The sequence below is a fragment of the Calonectris borealis genome, chromosome 25 (assembly GCF_964195595.1).
Source record: "Calonectris borealis chromosome 25, bCalBor7.hap1.2, whole genome shotgun sequence".
In the NCBI taxonomy this organism is placed as follows: Eukaryota; Metazoa; Chordata; class Aves; order Procellariiformes; family Procellariidae; genus Calonectris; species Calonectris borealis.
Window position 1 is genome coordinate 4,733,230 of NC_134336.1, and position 27,477 is coordinate 4,760,706.

Below are 27,477 nucleotides of genomic sequence, written 5' to 3' on the forward strand. Positions count from 1 at the left end.
GGTATTAGGGATTTATTTGCTATGCTGCCACTTGAAAGGCATTCTGTTCTGGTTTTCCAATTCACGTTTCACTCTCTGGAAGAGGGAGAAAACCAGAATTCTGGAACTGACCTTTGCTGACCTAGAAAAGATTTCATAACTCATTCTTGAAACATCAAACTGCTTTTCTAATAGAATCTAGTGAGTAAGGAACTTACAGAAGCAGAGGCCTTCACCTGGAATATTGATTGCTTTAATTTTAAGCGCTGGGTGATATTCATGGATCTTTTGTAAAGCCTATCAGTGAAATGAGAAAATCCTCCTGACAGCATTAATCAGCATGGATTAAACAGGAACTTTGCTGTGGGCACTTTACTCTGTGGTTGTCCTCTACAGATCTTTCTCACACATGCACTCCTTCCCTTTAAGAGAAGGTGCTGAGTTAGCTGAATTGTAGGTCTGATCTGGGCTGTCAATTCCTCTACTAGTACAGTTTTAAATTAGGGCTTCGCAGGGCTGCTTTTGAAGTTTCTCAGGAAATCCTGGTTTCATCTAGAGAGACTTTTGCCTTGGTTTAATGTACTGCCTCTTTTCTGTCAATAAATGTTTGATTTCTTCATGATCACTGTGTTTATTAAATAGTTAGAATATCTTATTGGAGTTGAAGGTTTTTGAGCAGATTGGTTTGTGATCAGATCATCTTTTAAGTTCTGTAGCTGTGGAGAAGGCTTTCTTACCTCTTGAGTAAGACAAGGCTCCTATTTCTCAGCATTATTCTTTCTGAACCCAGTGCTGGAATGGAACACGCCACTGGTACTGCTGTAATCCTGTGTGTCCATGTCTATAAACAAGATTCCTAGTTAGAAAATTGGAAATAGCAAAAAACCAAATGTGGCGCCATATACCCGTCTAGCCCCGTTTTATTTCTGTGACTTGAGCATCTATGTTTCACTGACTTCTTTTTTGTCTCATTCTCTTTCTTCATTCCTTAGGTCTATTTGTTTGATCTAACATACAAACAGCGACCATACACTTTTCTCCTCCCAAAGAAGTGCCACACTTCAGGGGGTAAGTATGATGCTGTCATGAAAGTGAGTGGAAGGCAGAGTGAAATCACATACTACGCAACTCTCTTTCAGGGTGCAGGAACTAGGAAAATGAAGTAGGGCATGGCTGTTGCTGGGCTGTTTCTGCAGTGCAGTTCATACCCCGAGTTCTAAAACCCTTCTACAGAGTGACAAAATGTGTGTCTCGAGGGGAGAAGTGAGCTGTTGAGAGGTGTATGCCTGTGTGAGCTAAGGAGAATGGTTAAAGCTGTACATAAAGGATAAAGCAGACTTTGTAGAGTGGTTGAGGTTCTGGTATCCTGCCTTCAACTAAGGGGGAAAACTTTGTGGACAGGCGTGGAAATGGTATATTGGTTTTATTTTTTAAAACTCATTAATAAAACGTAGAATACATCTGTTATCCCCTTATACACCTGTTAGGAAGGAGACAGAACAATCTCTTCCCTAGTCTAAGAATCTGGCCTGGCACTAATATCCCTCCTGGTGAATCAAAAAGTCATTTATTTGACGAGTAAGTAAATCCAAGAGCCTTTTTATTCCTGGCCTTGTTTCTTACGGGGCCTGTTCGTACACAGATATTGCAGGCAGTACGCGGTGAATGGCTACAGCGTCATTCCCCGGGCAGAGGCTGACTCTTATCAGGAAGTGTTCCCTGCTCAGCCCCTTCCCTGTTCTCGGAGCACTCTGGCAGAGTTTGATCTGTGTACTCAGCTCGCCTTAGGCCTTAATCTAACACTCACATCCTGGTAGCAAATATATGCCCTGCCTGCCTTTCTCTTCTGTCTTGAATGCATGTGGGTGATCTGTACTGTGGTATCTGGTGAGGTCATGCTTTAAATGGCAGGACAGCGTTTGAACAGGCTCGTAGTGGTGTGGTTGCAGCGAATGCTCCACCCTGTTGGGCACAGAAAGTTCAGGAAGAGGCTGTGAAAAGGCGGTATCGGTACGAAGGCAGAACTTCATGTGCATGCCTGTCTCTGCACACTGAAATCTCTGAGCAGTTCAGTAGACTGGTTGGACAGTGTCCCCAGTTTCTCAACCTGTGAAATGGCCGCAGGAGCACTCCCAGCTGCAACATAATTGCAGTTTGTAAAGCTTGAAGCTGAGTATTTCCTATAGAAATGGCAGATGATGTGGCTGCCTGACCTTCAGAGGATTGCTTCGTCTTGAACTGCTCCTTGAGCAGTAGGGTAAGAAAAGGAATAAAGCATCTGGAATTCCTGTACTGGATTTCTCCAGTGGTTCCCCTCATCCTCCTTGTTCTATTAAATGTTCAACAGCTTACCTCTATGATTCTTTATCCGAGTGAATCTAAAATACAAAGCTACTAATGTTACTAAATACTTCTGCAGTTTTAAATATCAGGCTTCTGGTGGTCAGTCAGGTACTCTGATTATGGGCCTAGACTCAGTCTGAAGGCAGTTCAAGCTCCCTCTCTTTGTGTGTGTGTAGTTAGTTCTATGTGTATCTAGTTTTCTGTTCTAGAGTTGTATTGCGAAGGATACTGCAGAGATTTTGCAGTAAATGTAAGAAGGCAAATCAAATCCAGGTGGCTGGAGGGGTGTGTGGAATCATGGAAGTTTTATTTCTGCTCTGAATGGGGCTGTGGCATTGGCTTGGCTCTGCTGTAAAATAAAACCCTGAAGCTTCAAATATTAGTTTATGTAATCCACATTGATACTTAGCATGGGTGTATTTTTTTTTTTTATCCTAACCTTCAGAAGTGCAGAATGGAAAAACCTCTACCAACGGAGTGTCGAATGGCATCCATCTCCACAGCAATGGCTTCCGCTTGTCTGAAGGAAGAGCACATGTGAGGTAAGGGGACAGATCTACCTACATGAAAGCCCTATAGCTTTGTTCGCGTCCTCTTCCTCTTGCCAGGGTTAGGTGCTGCTAAACAAGGTGTGAAGTGCAAATCCGCTTGGCATGTTGACTTGATTGTCAAGTGGCCTCTGTCCTAGGAGCTGTGTTTGCTTCTGATGTGTGGGCTATGAAGAAGAGTCAGATCAGGCAAGAGTGTCCTGGGAGAAATGTTATCCATGAGGACTTTTCCCCTTTTAAGATGAATTACTGCAGACAAAACTAAGAAATGACTTTTCAGGCCTAAGAGCAAAGTGTTCTTAGCTGTCCTGAGTCGTTGTTACTTCCTGGCCTGCAGGAACTGTGTCTTGGTAAAGAGGAGAGGCTATCAGGTTGAAAGAGCCTTTGTCGTTTTTTTGAGCACCTGCCTGCTGCAAACTGAACTGAAGTGACCAAAATTGCTTTACGACAATGACACTGGAGTCATTACTCCTGCAGTCTGCATGTGAGCTAGGAACGGATGGAGAGCCCTCTTCCGTTGTTCCTGCTGCTTTCTTTCTTTAAGAGCAAAATGCAGTTGGGGCGACGCAGAAGCAGACTTGAAGCACATCTTGCTGACTGTTTTTCTTCCAGATGATGAGACATGGTTAAAGTCAAGACACAGTTGCTTAATACCATATATGGGTAGTCTAGGTTCCACCAAAGTCACTTTGCTGAATGTTTTCAGCTTGTTTCCTCTAGATGGCCCCCCCACCACTGCAGCAGAGATGTGGCTGGAATTTTGGGTTGCTGAGCATGGGCCTTGTGCAGCCCAGTGAACTCGGATGCTTGGTTTCCTTCTGAATCTGCATTCTCTTATGCATTGCTAAGAGAGGATTGGAAATGTTTTTATGCAGTCAACGCAAAGATGTATTGGTGAAGTCTGAGGGATTAGTCTGTTCAATTTTGAGTGGGTGTCTGTATATAAAAAAAAAAATGGAAACAGTCAAATGATGGTCAAAAAGAAACCTTCCTCCTAAATTCAGGTACAGGGTCTCTTCTGCTTTTTTCTGAAGCTTTTGGTATTAGCTAGTGCTTGCTGGGACTTGCTAAGCTAGAACAAAACACTGCAGACATGTAACTGGAGTTAACAGAGCATTAGCATGTGAGACTTACCTGTGCTCCTTTCTTCTTTCCCCTCAGTCCCCAAGTGGAGTTACCTCCATATCTGGAGAGAATCAAGCAGCAAGCCAACGAGGCCTTTGCTTGCCAGCTGTGGACTCAAGCCATCCAGCTATACAGCAAAGCAGTCCAGAAAGCCCCCAACAATGCCATGCTGTATGGAAACAGAGCTGCTGCCTACATGAAGCGCAAGTGGTAAGGAAGCAAAGCATATCGGAGGGTTTCGTGTCACAGGCAGTGAGTGCTGGTACCTGACTTCTGAGTACCACTGATACCTTCTTGTCCACTTATGTGGAGTAGCGTTGGGGTTATTGGATCAAGCTGTAAGTGGGTCACCTCTGGCACAGAACAAGGGGATTGCAGAGCAGCATGTGTTGGAGAAATTACAGCCACAGATACTGCGCAGGCAAGCACAGCTGGTAGTAGCTCATCATTTTGCCTACTGGCGTGCTGAGTAATGTTCTGTTCTTTTGCTGTTTAAAAAGAAACCAAAAATCCACTTGTGAGTAACAGCATTATGAGTGTCTCCAAGGGTGTTTGTGTTTCTTTGGATAGTTCTGATCTGCATTAGAGTGTGGCTCTAAATCTGCTGTCAACAGATGAGGTAATGGTTACTATGCTTTATAACTTCCTATCTCATGATACAAGATTGTTGTAGGACTGCCTGGAGTTGCTTTCGTTGCTGCTTTATCCAAGTAACTAGTACTGCAGATAGTCAGACGTGACCTGGTGGTTCCCATGCTAACCCAGCTAACCAGCTCCCCTTGACTGGAAATAAACCTCTCTGAGGGATCTGGGGAGGTGGCAACTGGTGCCTCAGAGTCTGGGGGAGGTTCTGTCTTGATTGTTGCAAAATATGCTGTTAGCCTCTGCAGTAGGTAATGTCTTCTCTGACCAATAGCCAGAGCTGCATCTGCAAGATACAGCTGCGTTATTTTAGTGTCTGTTCCCTTGAGCAGAGTAAGACTGAGTAGCATGACTTGCCGTTAACGTATTTAAAATAGCTGTGGTCCTTCATCTACATTTGCTTTGTGAGGATATCCTTCTCCTCTCCCTGCTGAAATCCCCAATATGAATTCTCCCATCTTCTTGCCAAGATAAAGAGCAGCCAGCAGTTGTGACTGTTGGTAACTGGCCTACTGGCTGTTTTGCAATAGGAGAGATTTGGGAGCTGCCTCAGAAAGACCTCAGTGTTCAGAGGGAGAAGAACAATAGGTTGGGATTAAGGAATGGAAGACAGAAGCTGAGTGCTGACCTCATGAGTGATGTTTTTCTTATAGGAATCATTTTTCCCAAAGGATGTTGGCAGATCTGAACCTTTCTGTGTGTCAGCTAGTGCTTTGCTACAGTTTTCGGTAGCAGGAAGATGTGAAAATATATGCACAATGGGTTTCTGTGGCATGCAATGATTAGAATTTAAATAGTACTGAGCTGATATCTTCTCAGGTGCAGAAAAGACGGGGCACTTTTCTGCTAGGAACAGCTACTGCTGTGTGACAGAAGGTGGCTGGGATGTCACTGAGAAGGAGGGTGAAGCAGGTGGACAGTGACCCATGCTGAACACCCTGTGTCTCTAAGGTGTCCTTCCCGTTCGGAGCCGGAACAGCTATAGGCCACCCTGCAGAATACTGCAGGTCTTGCTTTGGCCTCGTTCTCTGAATAACAGAGAGATCTAGAAAAAAGGAAGGTCTGTAATTTCCTAACCTCCCCTTGCTCATCTCCCTTAAGATGCTACTCGTACTCTGCAGCGCTTCTAAGGCTGTCCTTTTAAAATTTGCTCATAAGAGCCAACTGCATCACTCTCCAGATTGCTTTTAGCAGTCTATGTTGACAGTACCTAGCTGATTTTAGTTAGAGCGTTTTTGCACAAGCCGAGTCAAACCTGTAACAATGGGAGAAGTCAGTGCCTGCTTTACATCTCAACGTGTACATTTTCACACCAGTCTCTTGGGCTGTCTGACACTGGTAGTTGAGGTTGAAGGATTTTTGAGGGTGGCAAAGCAGTTAATAGCCCAATCAGCTCTGAAAATGCGAGACACCCGTCTGTCATCATAACAGGTAACTTGCATTCCCTCTTTCTTTGAATAAAAGTGGCCTGATGCTCTGCATCCAGCCTCCTGGATTAACGCAGACACAGTGCTGCAAAGACAGCCCTCAAGAACCATGTTTCTTCTGCTCTGCAGCAGATCTCATGGAAAAGGCACTCCACTTTCTGTACTGTGCTAGCAAGCTGTAATAAGCGGCCAATATTCACTTAGACGGGAGGGAGCAATAGGATGAATGGTTTGCAGAACGTGCTTGTGGCACTGAATAAGCGCTGCTTAGCATGTAACCCAAAAATTTGGAGCTCCCTTTAAAGAGTAGAGACACAGGAGCATCTTTTCCCTGACAAAGGCTCCACGTGATCTAAAATTGTCACCCTGTTGGAGATACAGGGCAATTCACCCCCTTCCCGTTGGGACTGTTTCAGACTTTGGTAGGTGCAGCGCAGGTTACAGGCGTGAACCATTATTATTATTATCATTAGCCATCATATGGAGACTTGGCACTCGTTAAGGCGGATTGTGGTGCCTCTGAACAATTTAGGCTCGATGCTGGTACACCAGGCGTGTCAGCCCTGGCTGACTTCTCAGCCTCTGTCAGTCTGAACTGAATACCAGCATGCAAGGCTTGTCAGGTCTCTCCTGCTTCCAGAGCACAAGCAGAGCATTCTTATTCCCACATCACGGAGCTTAGGGAAGTCAAGTGTAGTCTCCAGTAACTGTAAATAGGACGTAAATATCCATAATGATACCAGTCTGCTATAACGCTTATTTCTAAAACTTCAAGGTTTTTCCTATAAAGGTGGGAAACGACTGCTGCTTTAGACACGTGTCCATCGGGGCTATGAAGTGTGGTGGTTCTGTAGCTCCTTCTTAAGGGCTACAAGTGGCTCTGACTGTGGGCAGGGAAACATGCTGCCACGCTGTGCGTCCACAAAGGGGCACGCGTGAGCTGCCGTGCTCTGACGAGGCCCTGCTCGCCTTGCAGGAGAGGCCTTGTGTCTGCTTGGCCAGAGGGCTTGTGCATCCTCCATCTTCAAAGGACTTCCCTAAATGTGTTCTATCAGTGAGCTCTGCTCTGTCGGATTTAAAATGGCAGGTCAAGACTTGCTGGGCTTTGCTGCGTGGTCGCATTACAGGGCTGCCTGTATACGTGTGGAGGTGCACTCAAGAAGCTGGGCTTGGTCAGATGGTGTCCCTGGGAAACAGCAAATGCTATTAGTACGTGAGCTTGTGGAGTGTCTGCTTGCATAAAGAGAGCTGGAAACAACAAGCTTTGCAGTGAAACGAGGGCTGGGAAATGGCAGTGGAAAATGTATGCTGTTTTTGTTTGGGCTATCTAATCCACCCCTTCCTTTTCTTCAGGGATGGGGACCATTATGATGCTTTAAGAGACTGCTTGAAGGCCATATCTTTGAATCCATGCCACCTGAAGGCCCATTTCCGTCTTGCCCGCTGTCTCTTTGAACTCAAGTACGTGGCAGAAGCACTGGAGTGTCTGGATGACTTTAAAGGGAAGTTCCCAGAACAAGCACATAGCAGTGCCTGCGATGCACTAGACAGAGACATCAATGCAGCCCTCTTCTCCAAGAGCGATAACGGTGAGTGCCAGTGTTCAGTGCGGTTCTTCAAGGTTATACTAAAATCTAATGATCGGACAAGGAATTTTCCCCTTAAACTGCCCCTCTGAAATAAAGCTCCAACTTCTGAAAGAGATTGATTGTTACTGTGCACAAAAACTGGCCTGAGCCTGTTCTTTCCTTGCGCCTGGTCCTGGTTTGCTCTTGAGCGAGAGTATGATAAAAGGGGTCTTGATGTACCCAGGAGATAATCTGGAAGGAAGCTTGTGCTCTAAGCCCTGCTCCCTGCTGGAATTGTCCTTAACTCTTCTTTAAAGCTATTAGGGTCTCCTAGAGTGCTGTTTGCTTAGAACGTGTTCCTCCCCAAATTGTGACAAAGGAAATCTGTTGTCTTTCCAGCTGAAGACAAGAAAGGGGGTGGCCCCATCCGGCTGCGAGCCACAGGCCGCAAGGATTCCATCTCAGAAGATGAGATGGTGCTGAGGGAGCGCAGCTACGACTACAAATTCCGATATTGTGGCCACTGTAACACTACTACAGACATCAAAGAGGCCAATTTCTTTGGCAGGTATGTTGGCAGAGCGTAATAGGGATGCAGGACAGGAGTGTGAGCAGCAGCAGAATGCTCTCGTCCATCGGATAAAGCCTCATGCGTAGCGCCACGTGACTGTGCATAAAATGATGCTGACACTGGTTTGCAGGGTTGAAAAAGATGACAGAAACCCTCCTGCTTGTGTAGCTGTATGAATAGCTGATTCAGTAGCAGATCCACGGAGGACCCAGTTGGGCTAGCGTTTCAGAAAAGCCCTTTGGGATTGAAAACATGAATCCTGGGGATAGAGGGAACTAACACAAAAGCTTTATCTGGATCCATAAGCGTGAGGGGTGGCAGCCTGCTGGTTATAGAAGCCAACTGAGGTTCTCATGTCTGCTAGAGACTAGCTTTGGCTCTGAGCTGTGATCTCCAGTCTCTGCTCCTCTCACCCTAGCAATGCACAGTACATAGTCAGTGGGTCAGATGACGGCTCCTTCTTCATCTGGGAGAAAGAAACCACCAACCTTGTTAGAGTGCTGCAGGGAGACGAGTCGATCGTGAATTGTCTCCAGCCTCATCCCAGTTACTGCTTCCTGGCCACCAGCGGCATTGACCCAGTTGTACGACTGTGGAACCCTAGGCCGGAGGTAAGAGCCGCAGTAAAAGACTGTCGTGTTGTCGTGAGATGTAACACACGCCGGTCTTTCCTACTGGGATCTCTTGAGAGTAGCAGCAGCAGTAACAGCCCCTCTTTGGTCCTCGCGCTGCCTTGCTGAGTTCTCTCCCTTCTTGTCTTGCAGAGTGAAACCCTTAATGGCCGTGTGGTAGTAGACATGGAAGGTGCTTCCCAAGCTAACCAGAGACGAATGAATGCAGACCCGCTGGAGGTGATGTTGCTGAACATGGGGTACCGGATTACAGGACTGACCAGTGGTGGGGCTGGAGGCTCAGATGATGAAGACAGCTCAGAGGGGCAAGTCCAGTGCCGGCCCAGCTAAAACAGAACTGCCTCTCCTTCCTCTAATTGTTTGGCTGAAAGGGAACCTAGTTTCCTTGGTCCTGAACTTTCTCTGATGAATGACTGCACTGTTTCGCACTATGCACAGAGTAGGACAGGCTGGCAGGGGCAGGAGCGGCCGTCTCTTTAAACCATCGCCACCACCTCCTCCTCCTCCCGTCACGCTACTGAGCAGCATGGCAGTGCAGTCCGGGGTTTGCCTTTAGTGGAATTTAGTCCCAACAGGGGTCTTTGAGTTGTCTGTAAGCAGTGTAAGCTGGTGACGTTTTTTCCAGAGCTGCTGTATGATCTGGTACAGGGGGATGTGGCCTGCATTCACGCATTTGCAGAGGGGATGTTAAATTCCGGAATAAAATACAAACCTAGGGCAAGGGTTATGGAATGAATTTACTGCAGTGATCTTGGTCTTGAAAGCTTGACTGTGCTTTTGTGCTACCATCCTGTCTAGAGGCCCCTGGTTTAGGGGTGTTGGCCATGAAACACCTCTTTTTCCCATAACATCTTTCTTCTGGCTTCCATCTCTAACACGTCATCACCAGATGTAGCTGTGTTGTATTAAGGACTGGATATTGCCTGTCTTGTCCCTGGGTATCTGTCTTAGTTGATGAATCAGTGAAGGCACTGAGTATGCGCAACTCAACAGGGCAAGATGGGCTTGCCTAGCTCTGATACTTTCTTCTGTGGTCTATGAACCCGTGGAGAAAGGTGGCAGCAATGGGAGCAGGTTTGATCAGAGGCCTAGGACTCACGTAGCTAAAGCTACCGAGGAAAGGGGCTGGTAACAGCACTCTTCCAGACCTTCTCTCTCCGTTGCCCAAAATGTGTGTAGCTGTATTCACCTTCTTCTCTCCATCTCACTTGTGCTGGAGCCGAGAATGTTGCCACCGTGTATATGTTGCAAGTAAAGTTTCGAGCTTTTAGACAGCAGCATTTTTGTGCAGTCAGCTGCTCCGTCTTGGCCAAGGTGGGCCTTCTCCACCTCATTGTTGGTGTAACATCTGATGGGTTAGTGGTCCTCTCAGGAACCCTCTTTCCTCTTCCCGCCCTCCACACACTGACTCTGGCTGCAAAGCCAGGAGTACACCTAGAAATGCAGCATTGTACTTCCATTCCTCTCCCTCTCGTGTAACATGCAGCCGCGTTTTCCCCTCTTGCAGTTGCCAAACACTAAATATCAAATAGATCTTACACAGCTGTGCTACAACCGAATCCGAAGAGGTTGTTTTTTCTAGGACTATCAACTAAGACCAAAGAGCCCCTGGAGATCTTAACTGCTCTGCGCTGTCTCGTATCTCTTGCTGCTGAAGGTCTGAACATGCTAGCCTTGGTCCCAGGGGTGTGAGATGTGTGTCTGGGAGTGTGTGCGCGTGTGTGTGTGCTGCATTAGGGCTGTTCTTCCATGTGGTGCAATCCCTTGTCTTCCTGTTCCTCCTGTGGAAAGATGAGAGGCCTCCCTTTCCTTCTCTGGCTGCTTCTGGCTGCCAGGCGTTGATGAGAGAGACTGCGCAGTGCTGGCTGATCAAGGTAACTGGCTTCCTCTCCCTTCCAGAACAGTCTTTACAAGATGAGCGAGCCTTGTGCAGGAGGGAGAGAGGTCACAGAGGCTCGTGGCTGGCAGCATCTCTCCAACAACACTGTTCCCTCCATAGAGAGATCTCCTGCACCTCCCTTGCAATCGCAGTGGAGCTATCTGGGACCTGATCTCTGCCCCTCAGACAAAGATGTCCATCTGCTCTTTCACGTGTGGGTGAAACCGAGCCTTCGCGAGCCCCGGTGTTGTTGGGAGCATGCCCCTCACCACCCAGAAACGACTGCCTGCCCTTGTGCTCTGCTGAGCTGTGATGGCAGACTCGCCTTCCACCTTCTCCTGCTGAAGCAGAGCTCTCCTGGGACAGATTGTCACTTGGCTGCTGAGGGCATGCTTGCTTGTTTTCACACGGTACCAGCGCGGTAGATGTGACTGCTTGCTCAGTTTACCTGTTCAGTTGTGTACGAGCTCCCCCACCCCAGCTGTACCCTGGCACTCAATGCTCTTCAAAACCCAGAGGCAACAGAAAGTTCTTCTCACTTGGGTGGCTTTTTGACGTGGTCTGGCCTTTTCTTTTTTTGCTTAAGGCTTTCCTACTAGACGCATCCTCTTTTTTTCCCCCCTTCTCCTCCCACTCAAACTTTTTTCCAGCTTTCAGTAGACAATGTCTGCAGACTTTGATTTTTAAATTGAGAGACTGCGATGGAAAGCTCTGAAAAGAACAGACCTCTCCCTCCCCATTCACCTTTTGCTGTGGCAGCTATTTTTTGTTGGTTTTACCCTTGTGAGACAGTGCAGCTCTTTTACCTGCCAGTTGCAGTGTGAAAGCTACAAGATTCCCTGCCTCTGCAGTGGATTGCTTTTTTTAATGGCTGCTTTGGTTAAAAAAGAAATAATAATGGGAGAGAAGGGGAGAGAAAAATCTGCCTCTAGCCCCTTTTCCCCTTGTTGTGAGCAGGTTACCTGCTTTGTCGCTTGTTAATGAGGAATTTGTATTTATTGGTGAAGGCAAAAACATGCTGGGGAAGTAGGGAGAAGATGTTGCTTTATTGACCTCTGCTGTTTACTTCAACCCCCTCTTTGGGAAAGCTTCTTCCTGCTCTTTCTGGTTAACTCTTTCTAGCCTGGGATATGCAGGGATGCTTCCTTTATTTTTGTATTCTAGCAATGGGCTCTCCGTTAGGAGACTCTAGGATTCTCTTAGTGTTGCAATGAGCATTGCTTCTCGCTTTTTCAAGTACTAAAGATGATCATCTCATAAACTTTGCCCCTGCAGTTGTGGAGGTAACACACAAGCCTTACTGCCCTCATTAGAAGGAGCAGAAAACTTGTTTCTCTGGTCCCTGGAAGAGAAAGGGTTAAGCAATTAAACAATTCTTTGTTCTAGTTCTTTCTTGGTGTCATTTTGTTTGGGGGTTGTTCGGGCTTTGTTCTACGATTCTCCTCTATAGAGGTAGACGAGGGTGGGTGGAGGGTGGCCTGGTTGGGCTGGGTGTTGTCTGTTCAACAGTGCTGCTTCATGGAGAATAGCGGCCCCAGTAAACTTGAGTGGTAAGGGGGCTGAGGAGCCCGAAACGTGGCTTGTAAGCTGTGGTGGCTGCCGAGTTAGTGCTGATGTTAGTTTATCCAGGTGTGGGAGCTCAGATCTGTTGGTGGAGCAAGGGCCAGGGCTGTGTTCAGGAGCAGAGTCCACCTCCGGCTTGGTTTAGAGCTAAAGCTGCAAACGTTGGGATGAGATGGGAACGTCTGCCTGGGGCTTGCTGGGGAAGAGAGAAGCGATGCACACGTCTTACAGAATGACGAATGGTGCTGTGATGGAGTTGGTTTCTCTGAATCATATGTTGTCAGGGTCGGGGGTAAAATTGATAAAATCCGCTTTGAGTCCCTGCTGAACCTAAGAGTTAGAGTGAGCAGGCGGCGGGGGGCGGGTGGAAAAAGCTGAGTAGGGAAACCAGCCCATCCTTGCCTTTTAGCTCTTCTTAAATAGCCTCTTGCCCAGAGAAGCAGAGCCCTGGGGACTTAGGCTGTGGGGCAGACCCAAGGTCACCTGCCTGAGTCACCATATTACTGACTGATCTTCAGAGATGTTCCCGCTGTCAGAAACAACGCACTTACTGCCTTAAAGTGTCTCGCACTCAGCGTGGTGTGTAGGACATCAACATTTAGACCCAGAGATCCAGCTAAAGGATATCACAAACTCACTTTCTCCTCTGGGTTCCTGCTGCAAAACCTCCCAAATACTTTCCTGCCCTTCAAGCTGCAGAATGCCAGGCCTTAAGTAAGAGTTAGAAAACCAATCTGCTATTTGCAGAATCCATTTGAACTCTTCTCTTAAAAATTCCCATTGGACACCTTTCAGCTGAAGCCCTTTTGAGGCCTCTTCATTTCAAATCGTGTCTGATATAAATTATTGCTTTAAAAGACAGCTCTGCTCTAACAAAGCAATGTGCATCCACAGCTGGAATTGGCAATCGACTAATTAGGTCAGATCCTGGACTGAATGGTTGGACAAAGAGGAAGCGTGGAAGCTGAGTGGTTGAATCGTGGGTGGAAATGGCTAGAAGGACCCAGAAAATGAGTTTTATTTGTAATTTGGGTAAGGGAATTGGGTTGAGGAGGGAGAGAAGCAATTGCAGCCCTACTGATGAGTTCACTTTCCCTGATGTAACTGTTTGCAGTGCCAGGAACAAGTCTGCAAAGGGCTCAAGATGGCTCCTGTTTCTGAGCAAAATGGGAGCAGGATGTCAGAAAACTGCCTGCTGTTGTTGCAGTGAGGAATTCAGTCCTCTGCCTGTTGTGCTCCTTGTAGCTTGTTCGGGCCTTGCTGCTGCAGGAGGTGAGACTGATCAGGAGCCCCTCTGGGGCTGGCAAGGAGAGAAGGTGGGCCTTTTTGTGGATTTCATAGCCGAGAAATCATCGTGACCTGCACCTGGCTCTTTGAGCTCTTCCACCTTGTGCCCCTTGTCTCTGAGAAACTGGTGGCTTTCCCTTTAAACATAAAAGTTGCCCTGTGGATTGACTCTGTCAACTGGAGAGGGAGAGAGAAGGAAATGCAGCTTTCAAGTGACAGGGAAGCAGAAAAGACCTGAAGGTTAAAGCTGAGGGGTGAGATGGCTTAGGGGCATTGCTTTTGGGGTGGGTAGCTGAGCCTGCGTATGTTCTTGCGCTTGTGAGTAGCACCATCATCAATACAGATGAGAGTGACGTTTCTGGTTCACGCTGAGCGATTAGAGGCTGTCAGGTTGCAGCAGGCGCAGACCACAGGAAAGGAACAACAAAAACGCAAAGCAACTCACCCCAGCATCACCTCCAGGGCGGGGGAAGGACGCCTTGGTGTCCTCCATCAGCCTGTGCCTCGGTGACATTTTAAATAGACTCCTGCACGCGGTGTTGCCTGCTGCTGCCTCGGTTGTCAATGTCAGAAGGGGGAGGGGATCTCTTCCTTGAGTGGTTTGGTTCTGGCAGTCCCTGTAATGTTTGAGCTGTCACAACAGGGAAGGTTCCCAAGGAAGCCGCTTACTGAACAAGAGCTGGCTGGGTGCCTGCTTCTTTTAGGCTCAGAGATGAGCCGGGGTAGAAAGGGGAGGTAACCGAATCCCTCCCAGGCTGAGCTCCAGCTATAGCCATGGTGGACGAACCCAAACCGGTGTGCGGTCTTGGGCTGTTCGTTCCCGGAGCAGACAGGCTCTCCTCTCGGAAGGGCTCCGCGTCTCCGGGGTGCGAGTGATGCGCTGGCACCTGCAATGAGCAGGCCAGGATCGTTGTCCTGAGGACGTTTTGGGCCGACGGGAGGTAGAGCCGCTTCCTTGCTGACAACGGGAGAGAGGAGCCATCGGTGGCGAGGCGCTGGCAGAAGTGGGAGTGAAACCTTTTGTTTCTCGTCAAATGAGAGATTGCAAAAACAGTGATGGCAGTATTCCTGCTCTGTACATCGATCCAGTATTGTAGTCAGGCAAGATAGCTGCAATAAAAAGCCCGGCCTTTAATTTTATGCATGGAGAACTTCTTACCTGCTCTCCCCCCCTCCAGTTCCCCCCCCGCAGTTTCTTTTCCAACTGCAGCTATTTTTCCCTGCTGACTTCAGGTGTTTTGTATTCTGCTTAGATCAATAGCAGTAGAACAGCAGCAGCTTTCCAGTTGTCACTAGGAAGACCCTGCTGTCAGCTACAGCTCACCCGTTTTCTGCCAGTGCGGTACTGGGGATGGAGAGCCCTTCTGCTTGCCTGACAAACACAAAAGAAAGCTGTGCAGTACAGGAGTGCTGTATTGATTTTTTTTTTTTTAAAAAAAAAAAAAATCCAGCCTGGGGAAAATGGTGTTCTTCCCATGCTCCAGCAGCTGGGTTTGTCTTCCTGCACTTGGGTTAAGAGGGAATAAACTGGGCTGTCTGAAATGCCCCCTGCCCAGGCGGGAGGGGAGGGTGTGAGGTGGCACTGCGGGGAGTCGCGTCCTGCTGAGGCTGTTGGTGTCATCCTTGCTGCGCGGCTTTGCCAAGGGAGCTGGTCCCTGGTGATATGCTGCTTAGCAGCCTCCGAGACACAAGCAGGAAGAGCAAATCCATTGCCTAATCCGACAAACGCGCCAGGACCACATTAGCTGATGTGAACATTGGCCACTATTCATAGATTTTAACAGTCTCTGATATTTATGTTAGCCTGGAGCAAATCAATGCAAGTATTTTTCTTCATCGAACAAAAAGTGTTCACTGAAACACATACAACCTTTGTGTGCATCTTCCATCCCAAGTGCCAAAATAGGAAGCGTCTGTTAGAAACCAAAGCACCAGGCATGGCTTTGCTCTCAAGGGCGTCTGTATTTCCTCGGCTTTCACTCTTTTGGAACCGGACTATTTTGTGAAATCCCTCACCGTCAGATCCCGAGGAGCACGGTCTCCGGCTCTTGATCAGCTCTGACGCAGTGACAGGTCACGCTGAGATGATGCCCACGCTACAGCTCGAGGTGAGCCGCTCTGCGTGAGCGCCTCGGTGGATGGCTCTGCTTCCATCCGGATGCCTCTGAAGCAGCCCTCCCTCTTGGAGGGGCTGTCCTAAAACATGGTCTAGACTAGGAAACAAGGTGGGATGTTAGATGATCTCTCGAGGGCTCGGTAGAGGCGAGGAAATGTAGTCTGCAGTGCATTACTAAGCTAGTTGTGTTGAAGCCCGAGTACTCATATGACAAGTTAGTGTGTATCGAGGGCAGGTAGGCCACCTCTAAACTAGACTGTTAGCCAATGCTTTCTACTGCCATACCGGCAACTCCAAATCGGTGTCCCCTCTGATGTGCCTCTGCTGTGGGTAGGGGTTACCGATCTCCCGGGCTTTCAAGCTGGAAGCTTCACTAGTCTAAAATTCAGTGAGCGTGTAAGTGCTGTTCTGTCCCCAGAACAGAGAATACGTTGATAAATGTGGAAGGCTGGACTCAGCTTAATTATTGAGCAAAGTCAGGTAATGGAAAGCAGAACGCATAAAGTAGAAATAAGAAAAGTTGATGATGGAGAGAAATTTCACTAAAAGTGGGGCTGTTATGGGGAAGCTGTAAGTTTGTGATGACCGTTGGGAATGTGGCCCTGGCAATTAATAGGGTTTGCTAATAACAAAAGCCAGCACCTTCTGTGAGCAGAGTGCTTGCTCTGCATTGCCTCCACTGGGCGTGCTGGAGCTACGAGGGAGGAGGAACCCCACCACGTGCAGGAAGGGGCCAAGACTGTTTTATTAGCAAAACCCCTTGGCATCGTGCTGTGTGACACCGCAGACTGTGCTGGAGAGCTCTGATAAACACGGCCCTTGAAGGGAAACGCAGCTCAAGGTCTCTGCGTGAGGAGGAAATGAGCGGCTTCCAAGGAAAGCATGGAAGGATGCGAAGAGGAGAGCGGGGTCCGGACGCTCGGCAGCTCTCCTGCGCCCGCTGGGCAGAACATCCCCGTCCTGGTTGTGCTGGGCTGGGGCAAGCGATGTCCTCCCTGTTCTTCCCACTAGTTCAGTGAGTTGTCACTCTGTATTTTGCCAAGTGTGTTGTGGTGGGTGGAAATCTGGAATAAACGTATTTCTTCTTCAGCTTTCTCGTGTAGTTTGAATTAAACTTCCTAATAAAGCAATTGTTATTTTTCTAATCCGATTCTCCATTTGTAAATGCTGTTCCACCTCTTGCAGTACCTTGATCATCTCCTCTCTCACGGGAGCCTTGGTGTGATGCTTATTTCTGCTTTTGCGCTTTCCTGAGGGGCTCTTCCACCTGGCAGCTCCTGGGGATGGCTCTTCCAGCTTCTGATCCCTGGAAGGGCAACAGGGAGAAGTTCGCTGCTGAGGTTCGCGTGGGGCATCTGCGCAAGGGAGAAGGTACCTGCCTGGAGGAGCTTCACCGGAGCAGGAGGCCCCGCTGTGACAAACCCCGGCCCTTCTGCGCCACACGAAGCCGCTGAAGTCCTGGGGGGAAGCGCGAAGCTCCGTTCCCCGTGGGCGTGGAGAGCAGCGAGCCAAGGCTCGATCAAGAAGCAGCCGCGGGGCTGTGGGCTCTCCGCCTGGCTGCCCTGCCAGGTGGGTGAGCCCCGGGGCCCGGACCCCCCCTCCCCGAAACGGGGAGGGCCCAGAGGAGGGGGCGCTGGGCCCGGGGCCAGGCCATGGGCCAGCCTGCGCTCCCGCTTCCTGGTTACCGGCCGTGCCCGGAAGCGGGCGCGGTTTCCAGGAAGTGACGCAAACGCGGCGTGGTGGGGGGCGGGCCCCGGTGATGGCGGAAGCGGAGGCCAAGATGAAGCAGTTCAATGGCGGCGGGGCCGGGCTGGACGCCGAGCGCGGCCGCTTCCCCTACTGCGTGGTGTGGACCCCCATCCCCGTCCTGACGTGAGTGCGGGCCCTGCGCTCCCGGCCGGCCCCGGGGGCGGGCGGCCCGGCTGGGGCCAGGGCCCGCGCCTCGCTACCGGGGAAAGGCCTGGGCCGGGGCTCCCCTCGCCTCTCCCGGGGCCGGGCTCCGGGGTGCCTGGGTGCTCAGCCTGCTCTGGAGCTGGCAGAGAGCCCGGCCTGCTTTGGGGTAACCGGGTGCTGGTCCGCTTCGGGGCAGACAGACCGGGGTAACCGGCTGCCTGGCCTGCTCCGGGGCAGGCAGGGCGCCCGGCCCGCTGTGGGGTGCTCGGCCCGCTTTGGGGGGCTGACTGGGTGCCCGGCTGCTTCAGGGCCCCTGTAGGATTCAGTCCTTGGGGTAGGGCTCTCCTCTCCCCGCAGCAAGGGCGTGTGTGGGGAAAGCGTTGCGGTGAGCGGGCTTGTCTCCACAGGAGCGGGAGCGGAGGGGATCCGGTGAAACGTGGGAAGTCTTTCATGGTTTTGGAGCAGAGGCTTGGCTACGGGGATCCTAGACCACCTTATGCCTTGAGGAGAGCCTCTGCGCTTCACTTTAATGAGTTAGAAGTCGATTTGCCTTCCCAGTCTTGTCAGCCAGGCGTAAGCAGGCTCTGAGGAGAACTTCTGGGTTTTCCTCTGGTCGTGGGAAAATGAAGAGGTGTAAAATGTGGGTTTGGGGGTAGTCTGGGAACACAGAGGCTTATTTTTATGCCTTCCTCTTCCCCTCCGGTTCAAATCAGGTGATAATGTTTACTGAGCCAGAGCTGAAAGTCAGGTAGAAGACGTGGTGTGGTCCGTGCCAGGATTGGGAATGGCGCCGAAACTCTCCTCGGCAAGGAAGAAGCTGCAACTTTCCTGTTGCTCTCTCGCATACAGCTACAAACCACCTTTGGTTTTCACTTCTTTTCTTTTTCTGATTGCTTAAAAGTTCCATCTTAGTCTTTGGAGGATTTTCCAAAGCTTTTAACCTTCTTATCTCCCACTGGGACTGATGAAGAGAGCTGTCCTGCTGCCAGAGTCACTGGGCATCTGTATTTGTTTGTGGGTTCATTCCCCAATGAACAGTGACATCTTCCTGTTGATTTTGTTTTGCAGCAGAATTTTTGGTGGTGTTATTTTGCAGAATCTCTCGTTACATTGCATAATAGCTCCATTTTCTCCCTCTGACGTTTCCTGTCACCCTTGGATTTGGAGGCTTGAAAGCTAGTCCCTGCTGAGAGGAGAATTAAAAAAAGGAAGAAGCGTCTAGACCTTCGAAGGTGGCAGCGCTGTGACAGCGTTATATTCAGCCGTACTTTCTGGCTGATAAAACGTTGCACAGGTAGCCAAACTGTCTGGCTGCTTTGCATCGCACCAGATAGGAACGCGCAGAGGGCAAGCGATGCAAGCGCAGAACATCAGACTTTGCAGAATCCTTTCTCTACGTCGTAGGGTTATGTCATCAACAGGAGCTATGTGCTATGTATAACCTCAGCTGCGCTTATCGGCGTGTACGGCTTGTTTTTCCTCGTAACATCCAACTGCCTCAGTCCCTTTTTATTTTGATCGTTTTAGGATCTCTAATTGAGCTGTGGCTTGTGAGTCTGTTTCTGTTTAGCGTTGCTGTAATCTCTTCTGAAATGTTAGTTGCTGCGTGCAGTCCCTCAGGGGGAGAGAAGTGAGAAATCGGAGAGAGGTCAGCAAACCTGAGAATGCCAGAGGATGTGGGAAAGAGCTGTAACTTGGCCTGAAGTATTTACATCTAAGTGATGATGATGGGAGGGGGTTGGGATATAGATCTGCTGCTCCCTGGGGCTGTAAATATCTAGCGGGGAGGAGAAGGACTTTGAAACAATGGCATCATTTAGGGGAAGGAATGCTCTTCCTGGAGGCAGGAGCCCTGTTTTCTGTCTGGGATACTTAAATCTAGTTTGCCGTGAAAAGCTGCAGTGTGGATGGGAAGATGGGCAGGGTGACTTTGTTTTCAGTTGTTGAAGTGGAAAGTCTGTTATATCTCAAGGCAGTTTCTCCTGGATGTAATCTTTTTACTTGGATACACAAATGGGTTCGTTTGGGGAGACCGGGGCTCGCCCTTCCCTGGCCAGGGACGTGTGTAGCGCAGGCCTTCGGAGTCTTGCGCTCTCCGTAACTGCAGCCACTCACGGTAAAATCCCGGAGCCTGATCGCCCCACGGATGAGCTGACTCTAGACCTGCTTGTCAGGAGAGCACAGCTTTGGGTATTCCCTGCGTCTTTTTCTTTTGCTTGTACCTCTTCTGCGTCTTTACCGCTCTTTGCCTGGCTTCGGCTCGCCTGCTTTCATCTCTGGGCTGCGTATAACGCGTTAACTGTGCCTGTCTATCCCATGCTATGCAGTTGGTTGCACGGCCGCTCCAGCAGTCTCCTGGCAGCATGTTGCACGCACTCGGTGTGATCGGGGGGCAAATATCTCAGCCTGACGGTTCACTTGTTGCCTCGGTAGATGGCTCTTCCCGATCATTGGCCACATGGGTATCTGCACGTCGACTGGAGTCATTCGGGACTTCGCGGGGCCGTACTTTGTCTCAGTAAGTAGACGATGGATCTGGGTGCTTAAGCAAAATTTGTGCTTGGTCTGCTTCTCGCCTTCGTTGGTGACTTTTGAGTCATCCCCTGTTTTTTGCAGTTCAAAGTTTTGCAAAGTAATGGCTTACGTGTTTCTGAAGGTCGTGGATCTTTGCTGTTACTCTGTGGGCTGCTGTCCAGTGGAGTTCGTGTGGGGGATGTGATAGCTAGTGGCTAGTTCGGTTTGGTGAGCAGAAGGGAAAAAACCTTCTAGTCCAGGCTCTTAATTGGGAATTTTGGACCTAAATCCTCTTAATTCTGAGTAACAGAAGCTGCCTTCCAACTTCCTCGGCATGCCTGTTACTGTCCTGCTGCTTAGCATCAGGTATGTGGCAGTCTTCTAAACTGCTTTATAGCCTGGTGGATTTTGAAAGTAAGGGAGTTTTAGTTGGGATAATTAGTACTCTTAATAGATTGGAACACTTACGACTTTGAGTTAACAAGATCTTAACAGTTAAAAAAAACAAAGAGGGGGGCACAAGGTACATATACCATATAGCTAGATGATGTCACCGTGTATAGAGTATAAATATACCGATGCCCAGAACAGGAGTATGAAAACAATTGAAATCTAAATCCAGACACACAAATAAGATTGGTGTCTTGAGACTGCTGAGGCAATGTGATGTTTTATCACTAAGCGATCGCGGGCTGCGAGGCCTCCCAGCAAGAGGCATGTCATGAACATTGCGCGGGGTTATCCTCTTGAGACGTTTTTCCTTTTTTTGTAGGAAGACAACATGGCATTTGGGAAGCCAGTGAAGTAAGTGCTCTTCTTAGTCTTTATTAAGCTAACCAACTGACCTGCAGATGTACTTTAATTCATGGAGACAGACATGCTATAATATTGCTTTTCTTGTTGTTCAGATGCCTTAATTCAACTGGATGGCTACTGTGTCTCTGCTTTTCAAGAAACCACATTAAATTAAATCTTTTTGGAAGTGTGACAGCAATGTAATGGTATTATTAATGAGAGCTGTACAGAGCCTTTATTTAAAAAAAAAAAGGAAAAGGCTAAAACATTTTAAGATAATGTTAACAACAAGTGCTCCAAGTAAATACTGCCTGTGCTGTACTAATGAACTGTCATCACTCGCATCCTGTTAATGATTTTCAGGGGGGAGGAGGAGAGGTGCCTGGGTTTTGTGTATCTGTCAGATCAGGTTTACATTTTGAATGGCCTGAAGGCTTCACATCACGGGACGTGACAGCAGTTCAGAGTTTTGTCTGTGCCCCTGAGGACTGCAGTTTCTTTCTCTGGGGTGCTGTCGGGCTGAGGGTGCTGAGCATTAGTTTCTGCTGCCCTCTGCAGCATACGCTTGTCTTGAAGAGCTCGGCTCCGTGGACTCCAGAGGTAGTGGATTTCTCTAAGTCCTTTAAGCATCTTCCTGCTGGGAAGAGCAAGAAGTTGTAAAGGTGCAGCAATAATGCGAAGGGATCTGTTCTCATCCTTCTAGGTACTGGAAACTGGATCCCAGCAAAATATACTCCACCGGTCCCAATGCTTGGGACACAGCTGTACACGATGCGTCGGAGGAGTACAAGCACCGAATGGTACGGCTCCGATGCTGGTGTCCTGTCTGTGTGTGGAGGAATATCTCCCCAGTGTTTGCTGCAGGAGTGGGACCTGTGGGGCTGCACCAGCACAGGGTGCAGAACTGGGGAGCCTCAAGGACAGGATTTCTAATCCCATGCCCCTTTTTCTGTTCCAGCACAACCTTTGCTGTGATAACTGCCATTCTCACGTGGCTCTGGCCTTAAACTTGATGAAATACGATAACAGCACCTCCTGGAACATGGTGAAACTCTGCTTCTTCTCACTCCTGTATGGGAAGTATGTAAGGTGAGCTGAGGGGAAGTCTGGATTCAGCAGGCAAAGGGGCTCTGTTTCCTTCGTTCTTCCTAGCCCTCCAAAGCTTCAAACGGTCCCGTGGAGAAGGGAGAAACATCTCTCCCCCCCAACATGTGGGTGTATGTTGCTGGTAGGTGGTACTGTCACTGCCTGCTGCCTCGTCTTGGGAAAAGAACCAAGAGTGCTTGCACTAGGTGCTGCTCCTGAAATACTGTATCTTGCAGCTAATTTAGGGTGCCTGGAATTTGGGAAATGCTGGCTAAAGCAAATCTAACTCTGTGTTGTCTTTTGGCTGGGTTAGGTCAGAACACAAGGTCACAGAATAGCTCATCTCCAAGGTTTCTCTTCCCTCTCTTGCATCTTGTTTACATGAAAACTAGTCAGATTTCCAGCTGACGTGGAGCTTCCAACTTGAGCAGAGGGAAATCCTGAGCTTTCCTTACTAGAAAGGGCACTTAATCTCCATTTCAGCTCCTTGTGCCTGAAGAGGAGATTCTGCCAGGACTGCCCTGCATAAAGCTTTTGAGTTGCTCCACTTCCGTTGGATCTTCCCTGTTCTGGAAAAGCTTCTCTACCAGCTTTTAGGCAAGTGTAGTCCCTGCTGTCTTGGTTAAATACAACAGCAGTCCGAATAACGAGGGCTGCTGTAACGGGCTTTCGTTTTTTGTGCTCTACTATCTGTGCAGACATGAAACGTGCTAGTCTTCGACCTGAATTTAAGCTGGAAGGAGAGCCCAGCCCTGTTGTTCATGATATAGTTATTTGTAGACCTGATTTAGTCTCAATTTTTAACACGGACTGAATCTCCAGGATGTGTTTTATGGCAGTACCACCAAAGTCAGAAGGGCGTCTGTCTCCCTCTGATTTCTCCAGTTATTCTCACATCCTTCTCTCCCTCTTGTCTTTCTCTGCTGATTTCTTATGTTTAAATCCGCCCCCTTTTTTCTATCTTGCAGCATAGGGGGATTTGTGAAGACCTGGCTTCCCTTTGTCCTCTTCTTGGGGGTGATTGTGACCATTGTTCTGACGCTTCATTTGCGGTGATGGCAGCTGTGAACTCCCCATTCCGTGGGCACACGAAGGAAGAAACTGTGACTGATCCAGCGAGATGGAGACATGGGACTCTGGGAGGCGTTTTCTGGGGAAGGTGGCAACTCCACTCCATTGTAACAGCTCATCTTTGTTTCCTGGAACTGGCTTCTTTTCCTTCTGTTTTTGTTCTGTCGATGGTGTCTCCCAATGTCAAAGGTCCTGAAGCCTCCCGCTCTCTCCCTGAATGTGGTCCCTTTCTGCAATTTGGTAGGTAGAAACGCGATCAGGAAAGGAGAGGCGTGGGCACCTTTGCTTTCTGTGCCAAGTAAAAAGCCGCAAGGCAAACCCTGCCTCCTGGTTCAGGAGCACAAGCAGATACACCTTGTAAGGTTCTCTCTGATCACCTGGTTTCTTCCTCCTGGCAGACTTCATCAGATGCTTCCTCAGATTTCCTGAGTCTCCAAGAAGGAGTTGTTGTTCCTCTGTTGCACGACTCTCCTGTAGCACGTGTTTCAAAGCGGAGGTGTGGGGTTCCTCCTGGGGATGTAGAGTGCCGCAGCGCTCACTGGCGGTCTCCCCAGTAGTGACAGAAAGGTGTTGACGGCGGGACACTCCTCTGAGGAGACGCGCAGAGGAACGCTCGGTGGCAGGGCAAATACATCTGGTCCTGCTGGTGAGCCCAGAAAGGCAGGAAAGTCAATCGACTGGCTTGGGTATGGCTCATGGCAGTCTGCACACTTTCAATAGCCTGTTGCAGAGTTGGGACTGCTAAGTCCCTTTTAGCTTGTGCCAGAGAAAATACAGCTTCCCTGCTTCTCCTTGTGCTCTGAATATCTAAAATGGTCGTTACGCTTCTCATGAGCCGCTTACTTTCCTTAGATCCCTAGTACTTTGTGTGTCGCAGCATGCCTGAGCCTGCAGAAGCGGCAGCAGCAGGTACATGTTTCTGGGACAGAAGGCTTAGCGCAGGGTTTTGCAGGCATCCATGAGAGCAGCACCTGAGACCTGAGCTTAGTGGGGCCATCAGAGATTAAAAGAAAAGGTGAAGGGATTGGCAAGCATCTGTGTTCTCGTTGGGCTTTGCAGCAGCAAACTGGGGCACTGGCTTTCCTGCGGCTGGTTCCAGGATGGTAAACAAGAACTGTTTATTTCCTTGGCGTGCTTTGAAGAGCACACCTGGAGTAAAAGAAGGACTGACTTTGATGTGAGAAATGCTGGTCTGGCAGCATTGGGGGCTGGTGGCCCTTTTGAGCCCTGGATCGGGCAGGATGGGTAGCAGGGGGGTAGGTTGTTCCTGAGTGCTGGGCAGGAAGTGAATTTGGACATGACCCAGAGCCTTTTCCAGGGCGAGAGGTCCAGGTCTGTGTTTGCTGAGGCTCTGGCCTGCAGATGCTGCTTTCTTCGGGGCTCTGAGCCAAGTGGCTTTTTAAAAAAAAGTGTGGCTGAAGGGTTATGTGCATTGAGCGCATCCCCTCTGACTGCAGAGGAAGGAGAATAGCTTTTCCACTCATGCCTTGAAAGGCCAGCTCTTTACTCCACTACCTGATGGATTTCAACCTCAAGGAGTGCTCATGGCTGGCCAGAAAGCTCTTCTCCACTGCCTGCTGTCCCTGTGGCTTCCTCTGACTGCGGCTTCACCCTGCTGGCTCTCAGACCTGTCCTCGTGTGCCTTTCTGTCCGCTTCCATCTCCCTGACTCCTCTAGCCATGTGGGAGGGTTGGGGACTCCTCTTGGGCTTCTCGATTTCTGCATTTCCTCCTTTTCCTCAGTCACTTTTCAATAGCCCCTTAAACCTCTCCCTTCTCCCTGACATCCAGTTGTCTCTCTGTCATCTGGTGCTGGTTTTCTGGGGTGGGTGGAGGAGGTGTGCAGACCTCAGCGCCCTTCCCCGTCTACCTGGAACTGAAATAGTTGTCGGTGTCTGCTCTGTGCAGTCATGTCAAGCCTGTGTGGAGAGCGGGCTGGAGGCTGCTGGGCCTGGGGCTGATTAGAAAGCCAAGATCTTGATCAAAGAGAACCTTACAATGAAAGGACGGTGTCTTACCGAGCTACCCTGTGTCCCTGTGGTCTCCACCCAGCGAGCCTGCTGGCTAACGTGCCCTAGGACAAGCCAGTTGAACAGGAGAGATTAGTGCTTTGCCTCTGTTTTTTAATTTAAATATGATTTCTCAGAGTGACCTGCCAAGGATGCGCTCAGAGTCCCTGGCCCCAGGGCTGAAGCCAACCTGTCTTACGCAGTAGCAATAACCTAGAGACTCTTAGGCCTGTCTCACACGTTGATTCAGTGTTTTATCGATAAGCTATACAAGCATTGCCAAAGCTGAGACTTCAAGTTGTCAGGGGAGGCCGGGAGCGGGGCTGCTGGCCACAGTCCCTGTTCCTGGGACTTCTGAAAATGTGTTGAGTGCCATTCCCCACCGTGAAAATCCTTGTTGTGTGCTCCTAACGCTTTTTACCAGATCTGGGTTTGGAATGGAGACTTATCGAGCAGCAGAAAATGAGCCTCACGGTTGGTTGGAGTGCTGGCCGCCGGGGAAGGAAGGCGGCGCTTCGCCCACGTCCTGGTTGAACAGCCGACCCGCTTCCACCGACAGAGACGGAGGACGGCTCCGGGCATCCGAAGGAAACGTGGCTAATGGGAGAGCAAGGCCCAAAGCTGAGGCACCGCGGAGCCAGCCCGCGCATCCCTGCTGGACATGCTGTCTGAACTCGCACCATGAAGGATGGTGCCCGCAGAGGTCGGATGCTGGGAGAGGCGGGTGGGCTGGTGGGATTTAGTTTTTCCTTCAGCCCAGCGCTGCGGGAGCGCGGAGAAACCCCGGCGGTGCTCGGCACGGCTTCCCAGCAGCGCTGCAGCCAGCGGCTGCGGTTGTGTGGGGAGTGGGCTGCTTCCTCTTGGCGTGGGAGGTGGCAGAAGGAGGGGTGGGTAAGGAATGTCCTCTTCTTGCAGCTTCCTTCATCTCACTGCCGGCTTCTTCGCAGTGCCCCCTTTGACTAGCCACATTAAAGGTTCACCCTGTCCTTCACCTTCCAGACACCAGTTTTATGCTCCTCTCCTTTCCCCTTTGCACGTGTCTGTGCTGCAGAGCTCCGTGGCGTTGCCATTGCTCTTCGGCGAGGGCGAGCCCTCCGTACCCTCATACTTTGTTCTCTTGATCTCTGTGGGGCGCTGGATTACTTTGTAAATATTTAAACTCTGCTTCTGTGGTTTCATAATCCTGACGGTAGGGGAAATAAACTTATTTCTGTGGATGTCTCCAAGTACCGCATCTCTTATTGGCGAGGCTCTTTCCTCCTCCCAGCCGTCAGCCGGGAGCGGGGTTGGTGTTCCCCCCTGCCCTGCTGAGCTGGCTGCACGCAGGAGCCGGACCCCGAACCTCCCACGCCTTTTACTTTATGAACTTGCCCTTTGCTCTGCACCAGGGCAAAATTCAGAGCCCTGTTTTCAGACCTGCTGTTGGGAAGGGGGGCTTTTGGGGGCAGGAGGACCCAACTGCCGCAGTGCGGGAAGCTTTTGCAGGCTTTAAGGCCGGGTCTCAAAGCCGGGGACCTGCCAAGGGTCTTTTATGTTTGGGAGGAGAAGGGGCTCTGCTGCTCTTGCCCTTTGCCGATCCCTAAGCTCTGCCCGGGCAGCAGAGCCCTGCGTGGCCCTGGGCAGGGGGGAGCCGAGCGCTCTGGGGAGGAGGATGCTTTTTTAGAAGATAGGCCCCCTCTTGCAGGTTGATCCATTGAGCTGTTCCCTTTCCATAGTCCTAAGTCTCTGGCATCTCTGTTTTCTTGGAGGCTGGGGTCCTTTCCCCTGCCAGCGCAGAGCCCCCCCATCTTCCATTTCCCTGCAAGCTCTTGGGGAGGGGACGTGTGCTGGGGCCGGGGCTGCCGGGAGCTACGGAGGAGCGGAGAGCGGAGTGGGATGCGAAGAGCTGGCCTCGTTTTCCCCTCTCCCAGCAGGATACCGCTGCCTGAACTGGGAGCGAGGGGAGCTGGGCCTCCGAGTGCTGTAACGATTGCTAATGCAGCAGCCGATTTTCCGTTACATCTGATATCCAGAGGCCAAAGCTGCGTGGTGGGGGAAGCAGATCAGCCTTAAAACTAGGTTGTGTACAAGGCTCGGGGATTTAACGGCGCAGCCATCTTACAAAACACCACCTGGATCCTCTCCTGCTCAGCCTCTCGATCCAAACCACGTTGCTCCTGCGGCTGCCTTAACTCCAGCCCCTGCTTCGGCTCTGGGGCTGCGAAACGGCAGCGGGGGGGGGATGGCAGGCAGCCTCCGAGGGGTTTATCCTGCACACGTCTGTCGCTGGAGCACGGGGTGAGGCTGCAAAACCCCCCAGGAACACGCTCTGCCCAGCGTGCGTGGCTCTGTACTGCTGTAACCGTCCTGCTGCGTCCCTGCTCGCCTCCCAAGGATTTTTTTAACCCACTTCTGCTGCCCGGGGAGCTGCAGGGAATCTGGCTGGAGGTG

The 27,477-nt window shown here is 50.0% G+C and overlaps 2 protein-coding genes across 7 annotated transcripts in view; both read left to right on the forward strand.

Annotated features, from left to right (window-relative positions):
• WDTC1 (WD and tetratricopeptide repeats 1) overlaps nucleotides 1-16,769 on the forward strand; it is a 32,210-nt gene extending 15,441 nt beyond the window's left edge. For 2 of the 3 annotated variants that reach the window (XM_075173536.1, XM_075173538.1), the window contains exons 10-16: nucleotides 972-1,047; nucleotides 2,768-2,864; nucleotides 4,032-4,205; nucleotides 7,418-7,653; nucleotides 8,032-8,200; nucleotides 8,622-8,814; nucleotides 8,968-16,769. In XM_075173536.1, the coding sequence (XP_075029637.1) occupies nucleotides 972-1,047; nucleotides 2,768-2,864; nucleotides 4,032-4,205; nucleotides 7,418-7,653; nucleotides 8,032-8,200; nucleotides 8,622-8,814; nucleotides 8,968-9,165 (1,143 nt within the window). In that variant the 3' untranslated portion in view covers nucleotides 9,166-16,769. The remainder of the gene's footprint in view (nucleotides 1-971; nucleotides 1,048-2,767; nucleotides 2,865-4,031; nucleotides 4,206-7,417; nucleotides 7,654-8,031; nucleotides 8,201-8,621; nucleotides 8,815-8,967) is intronic. The other variant, XM_075173539.1, reaches the window with a different exon arrangement.
• Nucleotides 16,770-17,404: 635 nt separating this feature from the next.
• On the forward strand, nucleotides 17,405-26,273 carry TMEM222 (transmembrane protein 222). Of its 4 annotated transcripts, none has more exons than XR_012677235.1 (7): nucleotides 17,405-17,552; nucleotides 20,007-20,091; nucleotides 20,860-20,891; nucleotides 21,586-21,682; nucleotides 21,841-21,971; nucleotides 22,452-22,565; nucleotides 22,937-23,023. XR_012677235.1 is itself a non-coding variant. In XM_075173540.1 (6 exons), exons 1-6 carry the CDS (start codon nucleotides 17,440-17,442, stop codon nucleotides 23,022-23,024), a joined length of 546 nt encoding a protein of 181 aa, XP_075029641.1. In that variant the 5' UTR covers nucleotides 17,408-17,439; the 3' UTR covers nucleotides 23,025-26,273. The 4 variants fall into 4 exon arrangements, 1 of the variants encoding a protein (XP_075029641.1); XR_012677233.1 differs by lacking the exon at nucleotides 22,452-22,565 and adding an exon at nucleotides 25,472-26,273 and having other exon boundaries at nucleotides 17,408-17,552; nucleotides 22,937-23,279; XR_012677234.1 differs by lacking the exon at nucleotides 22,452-22,565 and adding an exon at nucleotides 25,472-26,273 and having other exon boundaries at nucleotides 17,408-17,552; nucleotides 22,937-23,127.
• The last annotated feature ends 1,204 nt before the right edge of the window (nucleotides 26,274-27,477 follow it).